Here is a 15,121-nt window from a genome sequence, read left to right on the forward strand (position 1 = left end):
ATAAACATTCATGTTGTTGGTACTGTCGTGTCCGGCTGACATCGGCAGATAAACGATCACCCGTTGCAACTGTGGGATATTGCGCAACACAGTGTAACACGCGCTCAACGCGTCAGTCGCTCGCAGACTCCCGTAATGGAAACTATGCTCCTATGTACTCTGATGTAATATCAATTAAACAGTTGGAAAATACAACAAATGGCGACGAGGATGGGATCTCTCACACCGATGGGATCTCCCCCATCGATGGAATCATCGACTTATCGCATGTGTTTTATGACGTAGAATCATCGATCTGCGGGCTGTAAGTTCAGGAATTTGCTACTGAAATGAGTGCACCCCTTGTCGGAAGACTTGATGCCTTCGATGAAAACGTCGAGAGCTGGACCTCCTACGTTGAACGTGTAGAGGAGTATTTTGTCCTCAACAATCTTCAAGAAGACAAGAAAGTGGCAGCGCTTATAACCAGCATGGGAGCGAAAACATATAACACTCTCCGCAAATTGACATGCCCAAAGAAGCCTTCGGAGTTAAAGTTCAACGAGATCAAAAAGTACCTCACGGACTATTTCTCTCCGACGCCGTTGGAAATGTCAGAGCGGCATCGTTTCTACAATCGTCTTCAAGGACAGTCCGAATCAGCAAGTGAGTTTTTGGCTGAGTTACGTAAACTGTCCGAACATTGCAATTTTGGCACGTTCCTTGATGAAGCCCTTAGAGACAAATTTGTCTGTGGCCTGCGAAGCACCTCTGTTCAACAGCGCATGCTCACCATGAAGGATTTGACCTTGACAAAGGCGCTTCAAGAAGCGGTGTCATGTGAGCTCGCAGCCAAAGGTGTGGAGGAACTACATACCGAGAAAGAAGCCCATTTGGTTAAAACCAGAAATTGAGGGTCATGTAATTCCAATGGAAATGGACACAGGGTCAAAGTATACTATTGTACCCGAAGTTGTCTACTCGGAGCATTTCAGCCACATTACACTGGAACCTACCTCGATGAAATTTCGAACTGTGACAAGTGAATGCTTCTTACCTGATGGCGTAGCCAGGCTCCAACAGCTCCCCATAGAGCCCATAGTTTGAGATACTTCACACAACACTGGGCACACGACCAATGAGAGTGCAACGTTGTAGATATTATGCAATGCCAGTCGGCCAATCAGGAGCCTTAACTTTGGCTGAGCTTTCGGTCGGTTCTGGCTACCGTCGACTTCTACCGGATTTCATTCCTACCGCCATTACCCGATATTCAAAATAATTGAAGCTTCTTTTTGGCTAAAAGAAATATTTATTTCACACAAAGCACTGATTCAAAGATCTGATACCACGGATCAAAGATCCACTACGTTGTGTAGTTCGAACTTCGAGCAAAACGAACACAGCCCTCGAAATCCGACACGGCCCGAGCGTGTTCTTCACTCTCCAACCGCTCCAACTCACGAAGCATTCCAGTTCCGGAGTTGATAGACTGTTAGTGGGATAATAGTCGTGTCCAGGAACAGCACAACACACGTTGAATCACATCGACGCATGAATAAACCCGCGAACACTTCTACAAACTGTTCTGCCGATTGACATCACTGAAACACCGAACACAAGAGGACGCCGTGCCGGCCGATTTTATGATAATCATCTTCTTTCGTTGCTTGCAGAGCAGAAGGCACTTGTGTGGCACGTAATCGTAATGCTGTCTTTGTTGTCGGCCCTCAAAATCCAACGGCGCCCGAACGCGTTCTTCACTCTCCAACCGCTCCAACCTACGAAGCATTCCAGTTCCGTAGTTGATAGACTGTACGTGGGATAATAGTCGTGCCCAAGAACAGCACAACAAGCGTAGAATCACAAACTGTTCTGCTGACTGACATCACTGAAACACGGAACACAAGACGACGGACGCCGTGCCGACCGATGCGAGCTATTTCGAAACGACCGCCGGACGCTGCACACGCACATGCGCGCGTAGAAAATGCGATTTCAAAACATTGTCGACCAATCGGAGCGCGCACACGGTCTAGGCCGATGAGCTTGCAACGTTGTAGATTGGCGTAGTGTTACATACTCTACAGCCGCATCCTCGGTTACCTGAGGAGGACTGGCGTAGACACAGTTCAAGTAAAATTTCGAGAGAAATGTTCAAGGCTCCAACTCTATGTTGCAAGAATCCCAGGACCAGCACTGTTTGGCCGAGAGTGGATTCAAGAATTCAAGTTGCTTGAAGAAACAAATGGAATCTTCAAGACACCGACTGCAACGACAGCTTCTCAAGAAGAAGTAAAAACTAAGCTGAACCAGATTCTAGAAACTCACAAGGTCGCATTTGAAGACTCCATCGGGAAGTTGAATGGAATCAAGGCATCCTTAAACCTGAAGGAAAATGTTCAGCCCGAGTTCCTTCGTGCTCGTCAAGTTCCATACATACTCAAGGAAAAAGTCTTTGCCGCATTGGACCGACTAGAATCGGAAGGTATTCTGACCAAAGTCAATGTCACTGAATGGGCTACTCCCATAGTTCCTGTAGTAAAGCCCAATGGGACAGTCAGGATATGTGGAGATTTCAAGAGCACCATCAATCAACACTTAGTCGTGGATCAGTATCCTCTACCACTGGTTGAGGACATTTTCGCGAAGTTATCTGGTGGTCAGATATATACAAAAATTGATCTCCGGCAAGCATTCCTTCAAATGGAAGTGGATGAGAAGTCCAAGCACTTGCTAACTATCCATACAGAAAAGGGACTCTTCCGGTATAACAGGATGGTGTTTGCTATTGCTCCCGCACCTGCGATCTGGCAACGCACCATCGAACAAGTTCTACAGGGTGTTCCTATGACACATGCAACGCAAGACGACATAGTAGTGAGTGGTACTACTGAAGAGGATCATCTCGAAAATCTTTCGAAAGTCCTCATGCGCCTGGAATCGTTTGGTCTAAAAGCTAACCTGCAGAAGTGCTCCTTCTTCCAGGACAGCATTGTGTACTGCGGATACAAGATCAGCAGCGAAGGTTTACACAAGACCCAAGACAAGATCCGTGCAGTACTTGAAGCTCCAGCACCACAAAACGTCAGTCAGCTGCGTTCCTTTCTTGGGCTAATCAACCACTCGGAAAATTTATACCGGACAGCGACCTTTGCACGCACTTTTGGAAAAATCTGCGAAGTGGAAGTGGACAAAAGGCTGCAAAGTAACCTTCCAAAAAGCTAAAGATATAACTGCGTCTGACGCAGTCCTTGTCCACTACAATCCGCAGCTACCACTCCGTCTCGCTTGCGATGCCGGACCACATGGTCTCGGCGTACTTCTTTCTCACGAAATGTCTGATGGGACGGAAAGGCCAATCGCATTTTCCTCGAGAACCCTTAAAACGGCAGAAAAGAACTACTCACAAATTGACAAAGAGGCCCTAGCCATTGTCTGGGGAGTACAGAAGTTCTACGCTTATTTATATGGCAGACATTTCAGACTTATAACGGACCATCAACCGTTGACGCAGATCTTCTCGCCAATGAAGGGTATACCTGCAATGCAAGCAGCACGTCTCCAACGCTATGCTCTCTTTCTCTCCGGCATGGACTACGACATAGTGTATAAGAGGTCAGAAGACAACGGCAATGCTGACAGTTTGTCACGGTTACCTCTACCGGATGTTCCACCGGAGGGCCCAGATGGAGCTGAGCTTTACCATTTAAGCCAATTTGAGCAACTTTCTGTTACTCATTCACAACTGCGAGACGCAACTCGACGAGATGTTATTCTGTCCAAGATATATCGGAATGTCATGAATGGCTGGGACAGTTCTAACTAGGACGAAGATCTTGTGCCTTACATCCGACGCAAAGATAAACTATCTGTGCAACAAGGAGTTCTAACATGGGGCACTCGCACCGTCATTCCCGCGAAACTCGTACAGTCAATTCTTGACGAGCTTCACCGTGGTCACATGGGAATCGTTAAAATGAAAGCTTTGGCACGATCCTACGTATGGTGGCCAAACATCAATCGCGACATCGAAGCTGTTGCAAATAATTGCGAAGGTTGTCTGAAGAACCAAAATGAGCCACCGAAAGCTCCATATCATCCGTCGGAAATTCCTAACGGACCATGGAAACGAGTCCATTGGACTTCGCCGGGCCATTCCAAGACAAAATGTTCCTGGTGGTTGTGGACGCCTTCTCCAAATGGCCTGAAGTAATCGTCATGAGCTCTACTACTGCTTCTCACGCTGTAGATGTCATACTGACGATCTTTGCCAGAAACGGCATACCCGAACGTATCGTCACTGACAATGGACCGCAGTTCACATCAAGCGTGTTCATGCAGTTCATGAGGAACAATTCGACATTCCTTGACAGCACCATACCACCCAGCAACCAATGGACTTGCTGGGCGTTTTGTCCAGACACTCAAATCAGGCCTGAAATCTATGCAGGGGGAAGGGAGTATCCACGAGAATCTCGCAAAGTTCCTTATTGCATATCGCACTTGCCTCCACACAAGGACTGGGGAAACTCCATCAAAACTCTTCCTGGGACGCGAAATTCTCACCCGCCTGTCACTTATCAGGACAAGTGTTCAAGACAGTATACGAGACAAGCAAGATAAATTGTTCGAGCGGAACCATGGGAGAGAACGTTACTTTGAACTGGGACAACATGTTTCTGTTCGTGACTACAGAGGAACTGATAGGTGGACCACTGGTCTTGTCCTCAGACGCTACGGACCATTGTCCTATGAAGTAAAGGTTGGTGACAAAATCTGGCGCCGGCACATCGAGCAGCTGAAACCGGGTGCCTGCGAACGCCAAAACGCTCGCGAAGAAAACCGCAGACCAACTTCAAATTACTCTGTTGCTCCAGAGCCCATGGTAGCGGATCGACCACACCAACCAGAAGCAGAAGTTACTCCTCCGAGCGAGTTGCACACGACTCCTGAGAATGTGCACGCTCCGAATACAGCAGTCCCTGATCTAGGAAATGGGAATGCACAAGTCGCAAAGACGCCCCGTCCCCAACGAAAAAGAAGACCTCCGGAAAGGCTGATTGTGGGACTGGACTAAAGAATTTGGCGGGGAGGAGATGTCGTGTTCGGCTGATATCGGCAGATAAACAATCACCCCTGGCAACTGTGGGATATTGCGCAACACAGTGTAACACGCGCTCAACGCGTCAGTCACGCACAGACTCCCGTAATGGAAACTATGCTCCTATGTACCCTGATGTAATATCAATTAAACAGTTGGAAAATACAACAGGTCCAGTGCATTATTTCTGTTTTTTTATTTGTGTTCCCTGTTTTTTATTTGTGTTAACACCATATATTACGCACCGAGTTTGTGCACATGACCCCCGAGATCCATCACGCCACGGTGAAATCGGATCAAAGTCGAAGTTAATCTCTGCTTCCCGTTTTGTTTAGTCTGGCGTTTCCTTCCCTCCTCCTATTTCTCCTTGTGAGAGTTACTGCTTTTGTCAGGAATAAAGTCAGAGTGGGTGTTCACCGAACAGACGTAGTTGTGTTCCTTTATCTGGGCTATACTAAAAGCAACTAATGGAACTAGCATTCCCTAACACCGCTCTGCAATTCTCCTGTCAACTGTACTTCGATTTTCACTAAAAGCCACCGGTGAAATCTGGCCTCAGCAACGTTGAAGGTCCACATAGACCATATAGGCCTAATATATTAGATCTGTGTGTGACAGGGATATATCGTTTGATATTTCTAGCACAGTTAGTCTTAGCTCCTGGTTGGTGGAACCACACATCATACTGACTAAAACCAGCAGAAAAAACAGAGCATGTAATTCCTCGGTGGATAAGGAAGCGGAAGGGCGTCCTTTTGCCCTTCACCGCGACGAAAATATGCAATCCAAAACCAATTAATTACTGCAACTTATGACCCGATTCGGTGGCAGATTTCTCTCTAAAAGGTGTCCACCGAAAGTCCCAGAACCGCTAGTACCTATCTTAATGCCAGGAAACACATTTGAATTTTTATTTAAGTGATGACTGCATTGCACTCATTCGCACGGTGCGCAGCTTGTAGATGGTGTCAGAGAGACAGCTTTTAAAAAAGAACATTATTAAGTAGACTTACAAACATATGCTACACGTGCAGCCAAAGAGCTATTGCTAATTTTCTTTTCCCTTATACACTTGACTGGCTTTGCACTGGGCTTTCAGAGGTGTCTTAGGACACCCTGACGGGAGGCACCACGTGCCACGTGACCTTCTGCCGCCATCCGCTCAAACGTTGCCTACCTGCGTACTGCTGATCATGGCCCAACAAGGCCGAAACAGCTCTCCAGTACTGGCATGGCGACGTTTGACTTACAAACATATCCTACACGTGCAGCCATAGAGCTCTTGCTAATTTTCTTTTCCCTCATACACTTGACTGGCTTTGCACTGGGCTTTCAGATGTGTCTTGAACACCCTGACGGGAGTAGTATAGTTTAATACTGTATAGGTCGGGTGCGATAACGTCACACCGCGATGCATGATGGGGAGGCGCCGCCATAGTGGTGAACCACCGACGCGGCGGGACCACTGAATTCGAGCTAGCCGAGCGTTGTTTACGCTAACACCAGTAGGTCGGCTATGGTGATTTGTGCAATCGTGCACTGCTCGAGCAGGAGCAGCAGACGACCGAAGGCAGGCACAGTTGAAAGTGTCCGCTTTTTTAGAATACCAAAGATTATCAGAACCCAAGGAAAGTCCGAAATGGAGTTAAGTGGAAACAGACGGAGACTGTGGTTGGCACGAATGAAGCGTTCAGATTTGAGTGCAGCAAAGATGGATAGCGCCAGAGTGTGTAGTAAACATTTCGTGAAAGGTAAGCAGAACGTTTTATTGCCTAAATAAACGTGTTTTCAAATTCAATGGAGCCCCTTGAATCTTGTATCAGCGACTAGCCGCTACGAAAGGGCAAGGCGACGAGCTGCGAAGTCTGTGTGCAACAGATATGACACATCGGCCAACATCACAGAAGGTAAAGCAATTTCTTGTATTTCTTACATTGTCGTGTACCTGTAATGCACTGTGGTCACAATAATATTGATGCTGCTCAGGGGACAGTAGTGAGAACAGCAACCCATCTGAAGAAACCGTCACGTGCTTCATTCACTTGCTATTATTTACCAAATCTTTACAAGTTTATTGAAGTTGGTGTACATTCTCATTTAGCGCATTCACTACCAGGCAGCATGGATGGTGCAGTTGTCCCAGCAGAAAGGACGGCTGGTATGCTTTTCTCCTGTGTAGGCCCCACACATATTGATGCATATGCAAACACATCTCACATAACCCAGTGTATATTGTGTGTATCTTCCAGACACTTCATCTCAGACAGACATCGACAAGGAGCACATGACTCAACTGGAGCAAGACAACATTTAGCGGAGGTGTGAGGTGCTGAAGCTTCGACGTGAGCTCTCTTGCCTTCAGCTGACCCAAGAACGTTTGAGCCAGAGTGACGAGCTTGTCAGATTTTACACGGGACTGCCATCTTACGACATATTAGATGCTATATATGAGCTTGCTGCGGATACGATAACGCATTCTGAAAAAAGCAGACTTACAAAATTTCAGGAACTTATTGCCTTTTTCATAAAGATTCGATTGAACGTGCCCTTTGAGGATATAGCGCATAGATTCGACATTTCACGTACCACTGCATCACGATTTTCATAAGTGGCTACAGTGTCTGTACAGAGTGCTCCAGCGCTTTATTCAGTGGTCTGATCGGCACACTCGGGCTCAAACCATGCCCATGGCATTCCGTGAAAGCCTTCGGACAAGAGTTGCTGTAGTGCTGGATTGCTTTGAGATATTTACGGACAGGCCATCTTCATTTGACCCACGAAACGCAACATGGTCCACATACAAAAGCCACAATACAGTCAAATACCTTGTTGGAATTGCACCACAAGGTTGTGCGATATTTCTGTCATGTGGTTACGGGGGTCGCACAAATGATACAGAAATCAGTGAAACATCTGGAATCTTAGACTACATTCGTCCTAGGGACATTGTTCTCGTAGATAGAGGCTTTTTAATAAGCGAGTCAGTGGGCATAAGATGTGCAAGTCTAGCTATACCATCGTTTACACGTGGTAAACGGCAGCTTTCCTTTGAAGACGTTGAGAAGTCACGTGAGATTTCCAACGTAAGAATTCATGTTGAACGAATTATAGGACTTGTGCGAAGAAAGTACAAAATTTTGAAGTGCTGCCTTCCCGTAGAACTCATGAGCAATCTGGTGAGGAAAAACTGTACTTGACCAAATTGTCACCGTGTGTTGTGCCTGTGTAATTTTTGTACTTCTGTAGTTCCTTTTGAATAAGCTTGTGTACAGCTCAAATAAAATGTGAACAGTAGGTTTTTATTGTCACAACCTCTCTCTCCTTCACTTGAGACTTTATCATGTCCCAGCTAGTCCTGGCCTTGTTTGGCAGTCCTTACAAAACCATTTTTTAACACGAGGAGCACCCTTCAATCCAATGCATTTAAAGTGGTACTATTGCACTTTACATCTGTCATTGTCACAGCAGATCATACGGCCTTCTGGTTTTTGACACTTGCAGTAGAGCTGCTGCTGTGCTTGTGGCACTGGCTGAAGTGGTACACTTCAGCCAGGTGGTACACTGTCAGACTGTTTAGTGTGGCGACTGAACCACTTTGCTCGGAGTTCCGGCATTATCACTTTGGTGTAGAATTCTCTTGCTTTAGAGAGCTCTCTTTTCATAAAGTCAATATCATAGTCTATTCTTTCCACATGAATCCAGTTTGGCGTCCAAATTACCAAGTCGGCATACAACCTTTGTGCGCAGAACATCAGTAGTTGTACGTGGTAGTAGCATCTGTGTTGGTATTTTAGGTGAATATCTCTGTTGTTTCTTTGCAGACAAAAGGAAGGCAGGGTCAGTGCCTCATCGAAAGTTAGGTTTGCTGCTGCAGATGGGCACTTCAGTTCATAGACACCGGCACCACAACATGAACAGGACACAAGACCATCAGGGGTCGCTCCAACATAAGCATCACTGTGTGAGATTATTAAGCCACTTGCTTCAAAAGTCACACCTTCATGAAGGCATGTGGCACGTAACTCGTACTGAGCTCTTGCATTCTGCTCTTCTCTTCTGCCCCATTTTAGGGCAGCATCATGAACAGGCTTTCCAACTTCACAAATCTTTTTCAGCAAGCTCATAGGCGGTCTCTCAACTCCAGCATGGCACACATCATAGAAAACTGAAGCAGTCACCCAGCCTAGTCTGTACCATTCGCGAGATTTTGCTTGGTCACGGGTTTGCTGTTCAATGAGACTCTGAGCCCTATTGCTTAGTTTCAGTGAACTAACTAATGCAGAACACTCTGATATTAGGTCAGTCCAGTTCTTATCAAGTTCAGCTGGGTCATATAAGGACTTGGGCATTGCACCGGGGTACTTGGAGATCTCTGGGATATAAGGTTCACAGTAAGGTCCCAACAATGAAAGTACGGCTGGCTTGCAGCTGCTCCTGCTTAATCTGTTAAGGAATTTCTCGTATGCCTCTTGCGGAGGTACAGGTCAAGCAGCAGCAGGAGGAGGCCTCATCGAGCCTATGTCAGTGGGGTTGGACTTATGCACTTGGTCAAGCTTTTCTTTCTTCTTTTTTGCTGATGAGAAGTCGAGCCTTGCTATTGGTCCTTTTGATACGTGCAGTTTCTTCGGTGGTAGCCACTGATTCTCTCTATTAGTTGACGAGAGAGACTCCCTGCTCCGAACAGCAACCTCCATGTAAAACTAAACAGCTGTAACATGTGAACACACCTCACCCACTCCTGCCATGCAGGAGCAGTGGGCAGTTACAATGTCTCCGCCACTCTCCAGTAGGATCCAGACAGCAATTGGCTTGTCTCGCAGGCTTTGTGAGTGAGAGCATGGCACAAACGGGGACATATGATAAAGCTTGAAAAATCCTTCAGCTGTCATCGTATCCCAAGATACCGTTTTCGTGTAAGGCGATGTCAAATTTCAGAGAAGAAGGTGGGTAACATTTTAACAACCTAAAGCACCCTGGAGAGCTCGTGCAAAACTGAAATATGATTGAATGCGGGTGAGTGTACATAGGAAAGTTCGAGATGCCATCAATTATATATATATACTTTTTTTTTCTTTTCGTGAGGGGGGAGTGGGATTCATTTCGTAGACGACCTTTGGCCTCAAGTTGCCTGAAATCATAGATACAAGACGATGCGACGCTCTGTAGCCCGTTTATTTTCGCCTAGCCTGTCGGGTGTGTGTATGTGCAGGTCTACACGATATGTGGTCAGGTAAGGTAAGGCCCCCAGATCAGCCAACGCGCTGGCGCCCTGCGCGTGAAGTGCATCGTCCCTAGATCACATTCGCGCGCTTACAGTGTTATTTTAAATAAAACACTGGTTCACGCTCAGGTGTGTCGCGCTTCATCAATGCTCCAACAATGGAAGTGCAAAGAATATGCTGTAGACATATCTCTGAGACTACCAGGACTCTGTTGCCTTGTACGATCCTCGTTCTCGGTTTCTCAACCTGACCGCTCGTCACGTAATTATGCGCTTCTAAGGATCTGAAAGCCTTCATTTGCTTTTTCGACAGGTAGCTAGTCGAAAGAACAAGGTAGTCGCTGATCTCTACAAGTCCTACTTTCGGATAATGTTCTTCACCCGGTGAAAATTGCGAACGGTCCATCGTGTACGGATCCCCGCCGCACAACGCAACCTTCTCTTCCTACCGTTTGCTGTCCGCGCTATTCAGTGCATCAAGAAACTCTGATGCAGTCCACGATTTCCTTGACATCACAGCACTACAATGACAACAGAAGTTTGCAGGCCGGTAGGTGCAAAACCATGAAACGCACGCAGTTGAGGGTACACTGACATACGCGCGGGCCAGAGAAACGCGGACGCGGGTTCACACGAGAGAGGCAGATGCAGGAAAGGGTAAAGCTATGTGACGTCATGCGCACGGCATCTCTATGAACCGTTACGAACAATGACATCCTTTTTCTAATGCAACATGGCCCATTCTAATCCAATTCTAAGCCAAAATCCAGTTCCAAGCCAACACAATCCATTCGTAATCCAACAAAAGCCATCTGATTGGCCGCCATTAGCCCTGCCCACTTCACGTTGATTGGTCCACGGCAAGCCTACTGATCATTGAATGCTCAATCGTAGCTCCACCCCTTTATGCTCATTACTTGGCTCAGCCCGCTTCATGTTGATTGGCCCATAGCAGCTGATTGGCTGCCCGTAGCTCCGCCCCTTTATCTTAATTCTTGACTCCGCCCACTTCACGCTGATTGGTGCACGCTGACCCTTTATGTTAATTAAGCGGCTCCCCTGATTGGTCGTACTCTCCAGGCGCTCTGATTGGCCCGCCTTCAACAGCGCGGCGGCAGCCCCGCTGCGGGTTGATCTCAGATGTCCAAACTTACCTCGTGGCGCAACTGGTTCCACCCACTTCATGCCGATTGCTCAGTTCTAAGCCTACCAGGGTGTCGGAGCGAACCGAAAACCAGAACCGAAAACCGAAAAAAAAAACGCTATTTTAGTGCGAACCGGAACGGAATCGAAACCGTATACGTTTTTTTCACTCAGGAGGGAAACCGAAAAATTTATTGAACGATTTTCGCTCCAAGAGAAAGCTTCTCCGGTTTGGACTACGAATGAGCGAATGAAACTGACGTCGTGTGTTCTGAAGTCATGTCACAGATACTTTACGAGGGTTACGGTTACGGTGGAATGTATGTCGGTATACTATGACCCCTTGGTAACGTTTTATCGTTCGCGCACATAGACTTACAGGTACATGTGACCGGTTGTGACTGTCTACCAATGTGCCGTAGAGTTCGTTTTAATTTCATCCGCCCAAACCCTCCTTAACTAAACATGACCAAAGGGGGCTGCGTAATGTTCTCGTAGCGTAATGCTCTATCGGTAATGTCGCGCAACGCGTACCTTGTTTGAGAACAGCGAAGTTGGAAGTTGAATACGTATCCGCGAGGGCAAACGCGTACGAAGTGGCGCTTCTTTTGTGGACAGGACACGAAGAAAAGAAAACGGAGCCGTCGAGCGCGTTTGTAAGTGAAGGTGTTGATCGATTTGCGTCGTACTCGTGCGGTGGTGCTTGCTGGCTAGGAAGCAGCAACAGACATTCGGATGGGACGCGATCGCACCAATCCAGCAAGAAAGTACTTTCCGTATGACATCACGACAAACAAGTCCGTCTGTATCATGGGCGCCAAGAAAGGGGAAAGCCTATTTGAACAGACAGTCACCTACAGGAACCAGGAGCTAACAATTTCACAGCTGCCTATTAATATTAAATACCATGTGTGCGGAATAAAGGGGTTTACATTTTGCAATTTTTTTTGTGTGTGAATGAATATGCCCACCAGAAGCAGAACCGGTACAAAACCGGTATGAACCGTTATTTTTTTGCTCCGGAGCAGAACCGGTACCGGACCGTTTATGATAGAACCGGAACGAAAACCGGAACGAAAAACGTTTCGGTTCGACACCCTGAAGCCTACTGACTTCTAAGCTGGTCGACGATAAGGCTGCTGATCACTGTCCCAGCGCCCTGATTGGCCGTCCCCAGTCTAAGCCTACGAATTGGCCCTGGCTGGTCCGGTCTAAGTCCACTGGCACCAGATGGCACATCTCTTTAGTGCCTCCACCCACTTCATGCTGATTGGTCCGTTCTAAGCCTACTGACTTCTATGTCGGTCGACAATAAGCCTACTGATTGGGCCTTCACACCGATTGGTTCATTCTAAGCCTACCGATAGCTGGCCCCTGTTTGGTCCATGCTTCTTACCTCGTGGCGCAACTCTTTACTGGCTCCACTTCATGCTGATCCAGACTTCTAAGCCGGTCCACGCTGGCCTACTGATTGGCCCTTCACAGTGAAGCCTACCGATGACTTGCCCTGACTGGTCCACGCTAAGCCTACTGAACAGTGATTGGCTAGCCTATCGCTCCTAAACCACAATGCAGTGGATTCAGACAAGACACAACAATTGTTGATTTCAACCTTTATTTGGAACAACAGCCTCCTGGTCCAGCAGCATCGTAGAGCATGGGTTGGTTCAGCTGCATCGAACAGACCGTTAGTCCATAACTCTATCTGGTCATCTCTTGCGCTCATTGGTCACTCAGCTCCCTCAGTAGACACCAACTACTATTGGTTCATCTAACTACAAGTGGTGGTGCTCATTGGCCCTTCTGACTACAAGCCTCTCATTGGTCACTTATGTCTAGAGCTCCCTAACATTCTCGAACTGCAATTGGTCACTTCCACTCATCGCTAGACCCGACTGCTATTGGTCACTCCCTCTAATCTCTACATGAGATAATATAAGTTTAACTGTGGGATATTGGAACTTTTACCATAACAGGTTTAGCCGGGGGGTGATATGCTGGTAAACTCCAACTGCTATTGGTCCATGCCTCCATACAGCTGCCTACTGGTTCACAATGTAACTTTTTCACATGCTCTGATGGCGCCGAAGAAGGTTCCCTACACATACAATAGATGGCGCCGGCTGTATACCCTCTTCGCAAAGAAAGCAGAGGTTGGACAGCTGTGACGCGAGTGTGAAAAAAGTCAACTCTGTAGTGACTCATTTCTATCCAACTGTTTCATACTTCTAGAGAGCCAGTTAGATGGCTGAACAGCTTACATGCCGCCGCGTCCCACTGTTCACATAGACACAGTTGGAAATAGAAAAAAAAAATCAGGGTACACATCTCAAAACACGCTCTACACAAGTAAAGTTGGCTTCCCCCGGTTGCATGCGCGCGTTAGGTGAAGCCCACCCCATCTGGCTGCTCACTGGTTCACAATGAGACTTTTTCACATGCTCTGACGGCGCCGAAGAAGTTTTCTTACACATAGAAGAGATTGCGCCACTTGTGATTACCCTCTTTGCAAAGATGGACAGCTGCGTCGCGCCATTGCATTGGTGACTCATTTCTATCCAACTGGTTCATACATCTAGAGAGCCAGCGTTAGAAGGCTGAACAGCTTACATGCCGCCGCCTCCCGCTGTTCACATAGCCACAGTTGCTAATAGGAAATAAAAAAACGTGTTTAGGGTACACATCTCAAAACACACTCTACACGACTAAAGTTGGCTTCACCTGGTAGCATGCGTGCGTTAGGTCAAGCCCACCCCTGAGAACAAGCTCAGGATCGTTTGGATGTCTGTGCTTTGCAGTTCAACCTAAAAATTGTTTCAATCAAGCAGAATGACAAATGATGCAATGGAGTGCGTTCATTCTTGAGAACGAATTTTGTGACAGAACCACACACACACAAAAAAAAACATTTCAATGTGTATTAAACAAAGTGCAAAAAAAAACTCATCGTGATGCTAAGCAGGGAAGCCAGCACGCGGTCGAAATAAGCAGGAAGAAGCACATGATCGAGAAAACATCGATAGTTGATGCTGTGCAGAGAAGCTGGAAGTAGTAATGTATCAGCTCAAGTATCCGGAAACTCACATCTTCGTCTGGACGCCATTAATTAGCAATTAGAGCTAATTGGGACCCCCCACATTAATCAGGACCCACCAGGGAGTCATTAAACTAATTGGGGATCATCTAAGACACGTCCAGACCACTGTGTGAGTTTCCGGCTACTTGAGCTGATAAAAAATAAAAAAATAGGTAGAAAATAAAATAAAAAGATAGAGATAGAGTGGAGAGAAGGAGTTTAGTTGAAGATCAACGACGCCATCTTGTAGAAAGCGGTCCGGAACGGCCGCTGACTGTCGCTGGGCGACGGAGCACGGAGGCAGGTTGCAAAGCATCGCAGCACCAGTTCCGGACATCCTGTGACGTCATCATGGCATGTCTGGGCAAGTTAGGACAGCTCTGGACATGCAAGGAGAAAAACACTCGTAATACAGAGGCTGGGAAAGCAAGAGTATGCAAACCATCAATAGCTAACAAGAAAATAGAACTACTTACACAACAAATGATCCCACCACAACAGGAGCGCAGAACCATGCGACTGCTCCATCCGAGAGGCAGGCAGAAACTGACTCGTAATGCTTTTTTGTCCTGTATAAAGCCCCGCAGCTGCACCCCCT

General features: G+C 47.0%; 2 protein-coding genes across 2 annotated transcripts; both read left to right on the forward strand.

Moving 5' to 3' along the window:
- The first annotated feature begins 329 nt into the window (after nt 1-329).
- On the forward strand, nt 330-3,207 carry LOC135369386 (uncharacterized protein K02A2.6-like). The gene is made up of 3 exons (XM_064602977.1): nt 330-645; nt 762-819; nt 2,070-3,207. The coding sequence occupies exons 1-3, from the start codon at nt 330-332 to the stop codon at nt 3,205-3,207; spliced, it is 1,512 nt and encodes a 503-aa protein (XP_064459047.1).
- An 897-nt stretch (nt 3,208-4,104) lies between these two features.
- LOC135369387 (uncharacterized) lies at nt 4,105-5,059 on the forward strand. Its single transcript, XM_064602979.1, has 2 exons — nt 4,105-4,583; nt 4,678-5,059. The coding sequence occupies exons 1-2, from the start codon at nt 4,105-4,107 to the stop codon at nt 5,057-5,059; spliced, it is 861 nt and encodes a 286-aa protein (XP_064459049.1).
- The last annotated feature ends 10,062 nt before the right edge of the window (nt 5,060-15,121 follow it).

The sequence above is a fragment of the Ornithodoros turicata genome, chromosome 9 (assembly GCF_037126465.1).
Source record: "Ornithodoros turicata isolate Travis chromosome 9, ASM3712646v1, whole genome shotgun sequence".
In the NCBI taxonomy this organism is placed as follows: domain Eukaryota; kingdom Metazoa; phylum Arthropoda; class Arachnida; order Ixodida; family Argasidae; genus Ornithodoros; species Ornithodoros turicata.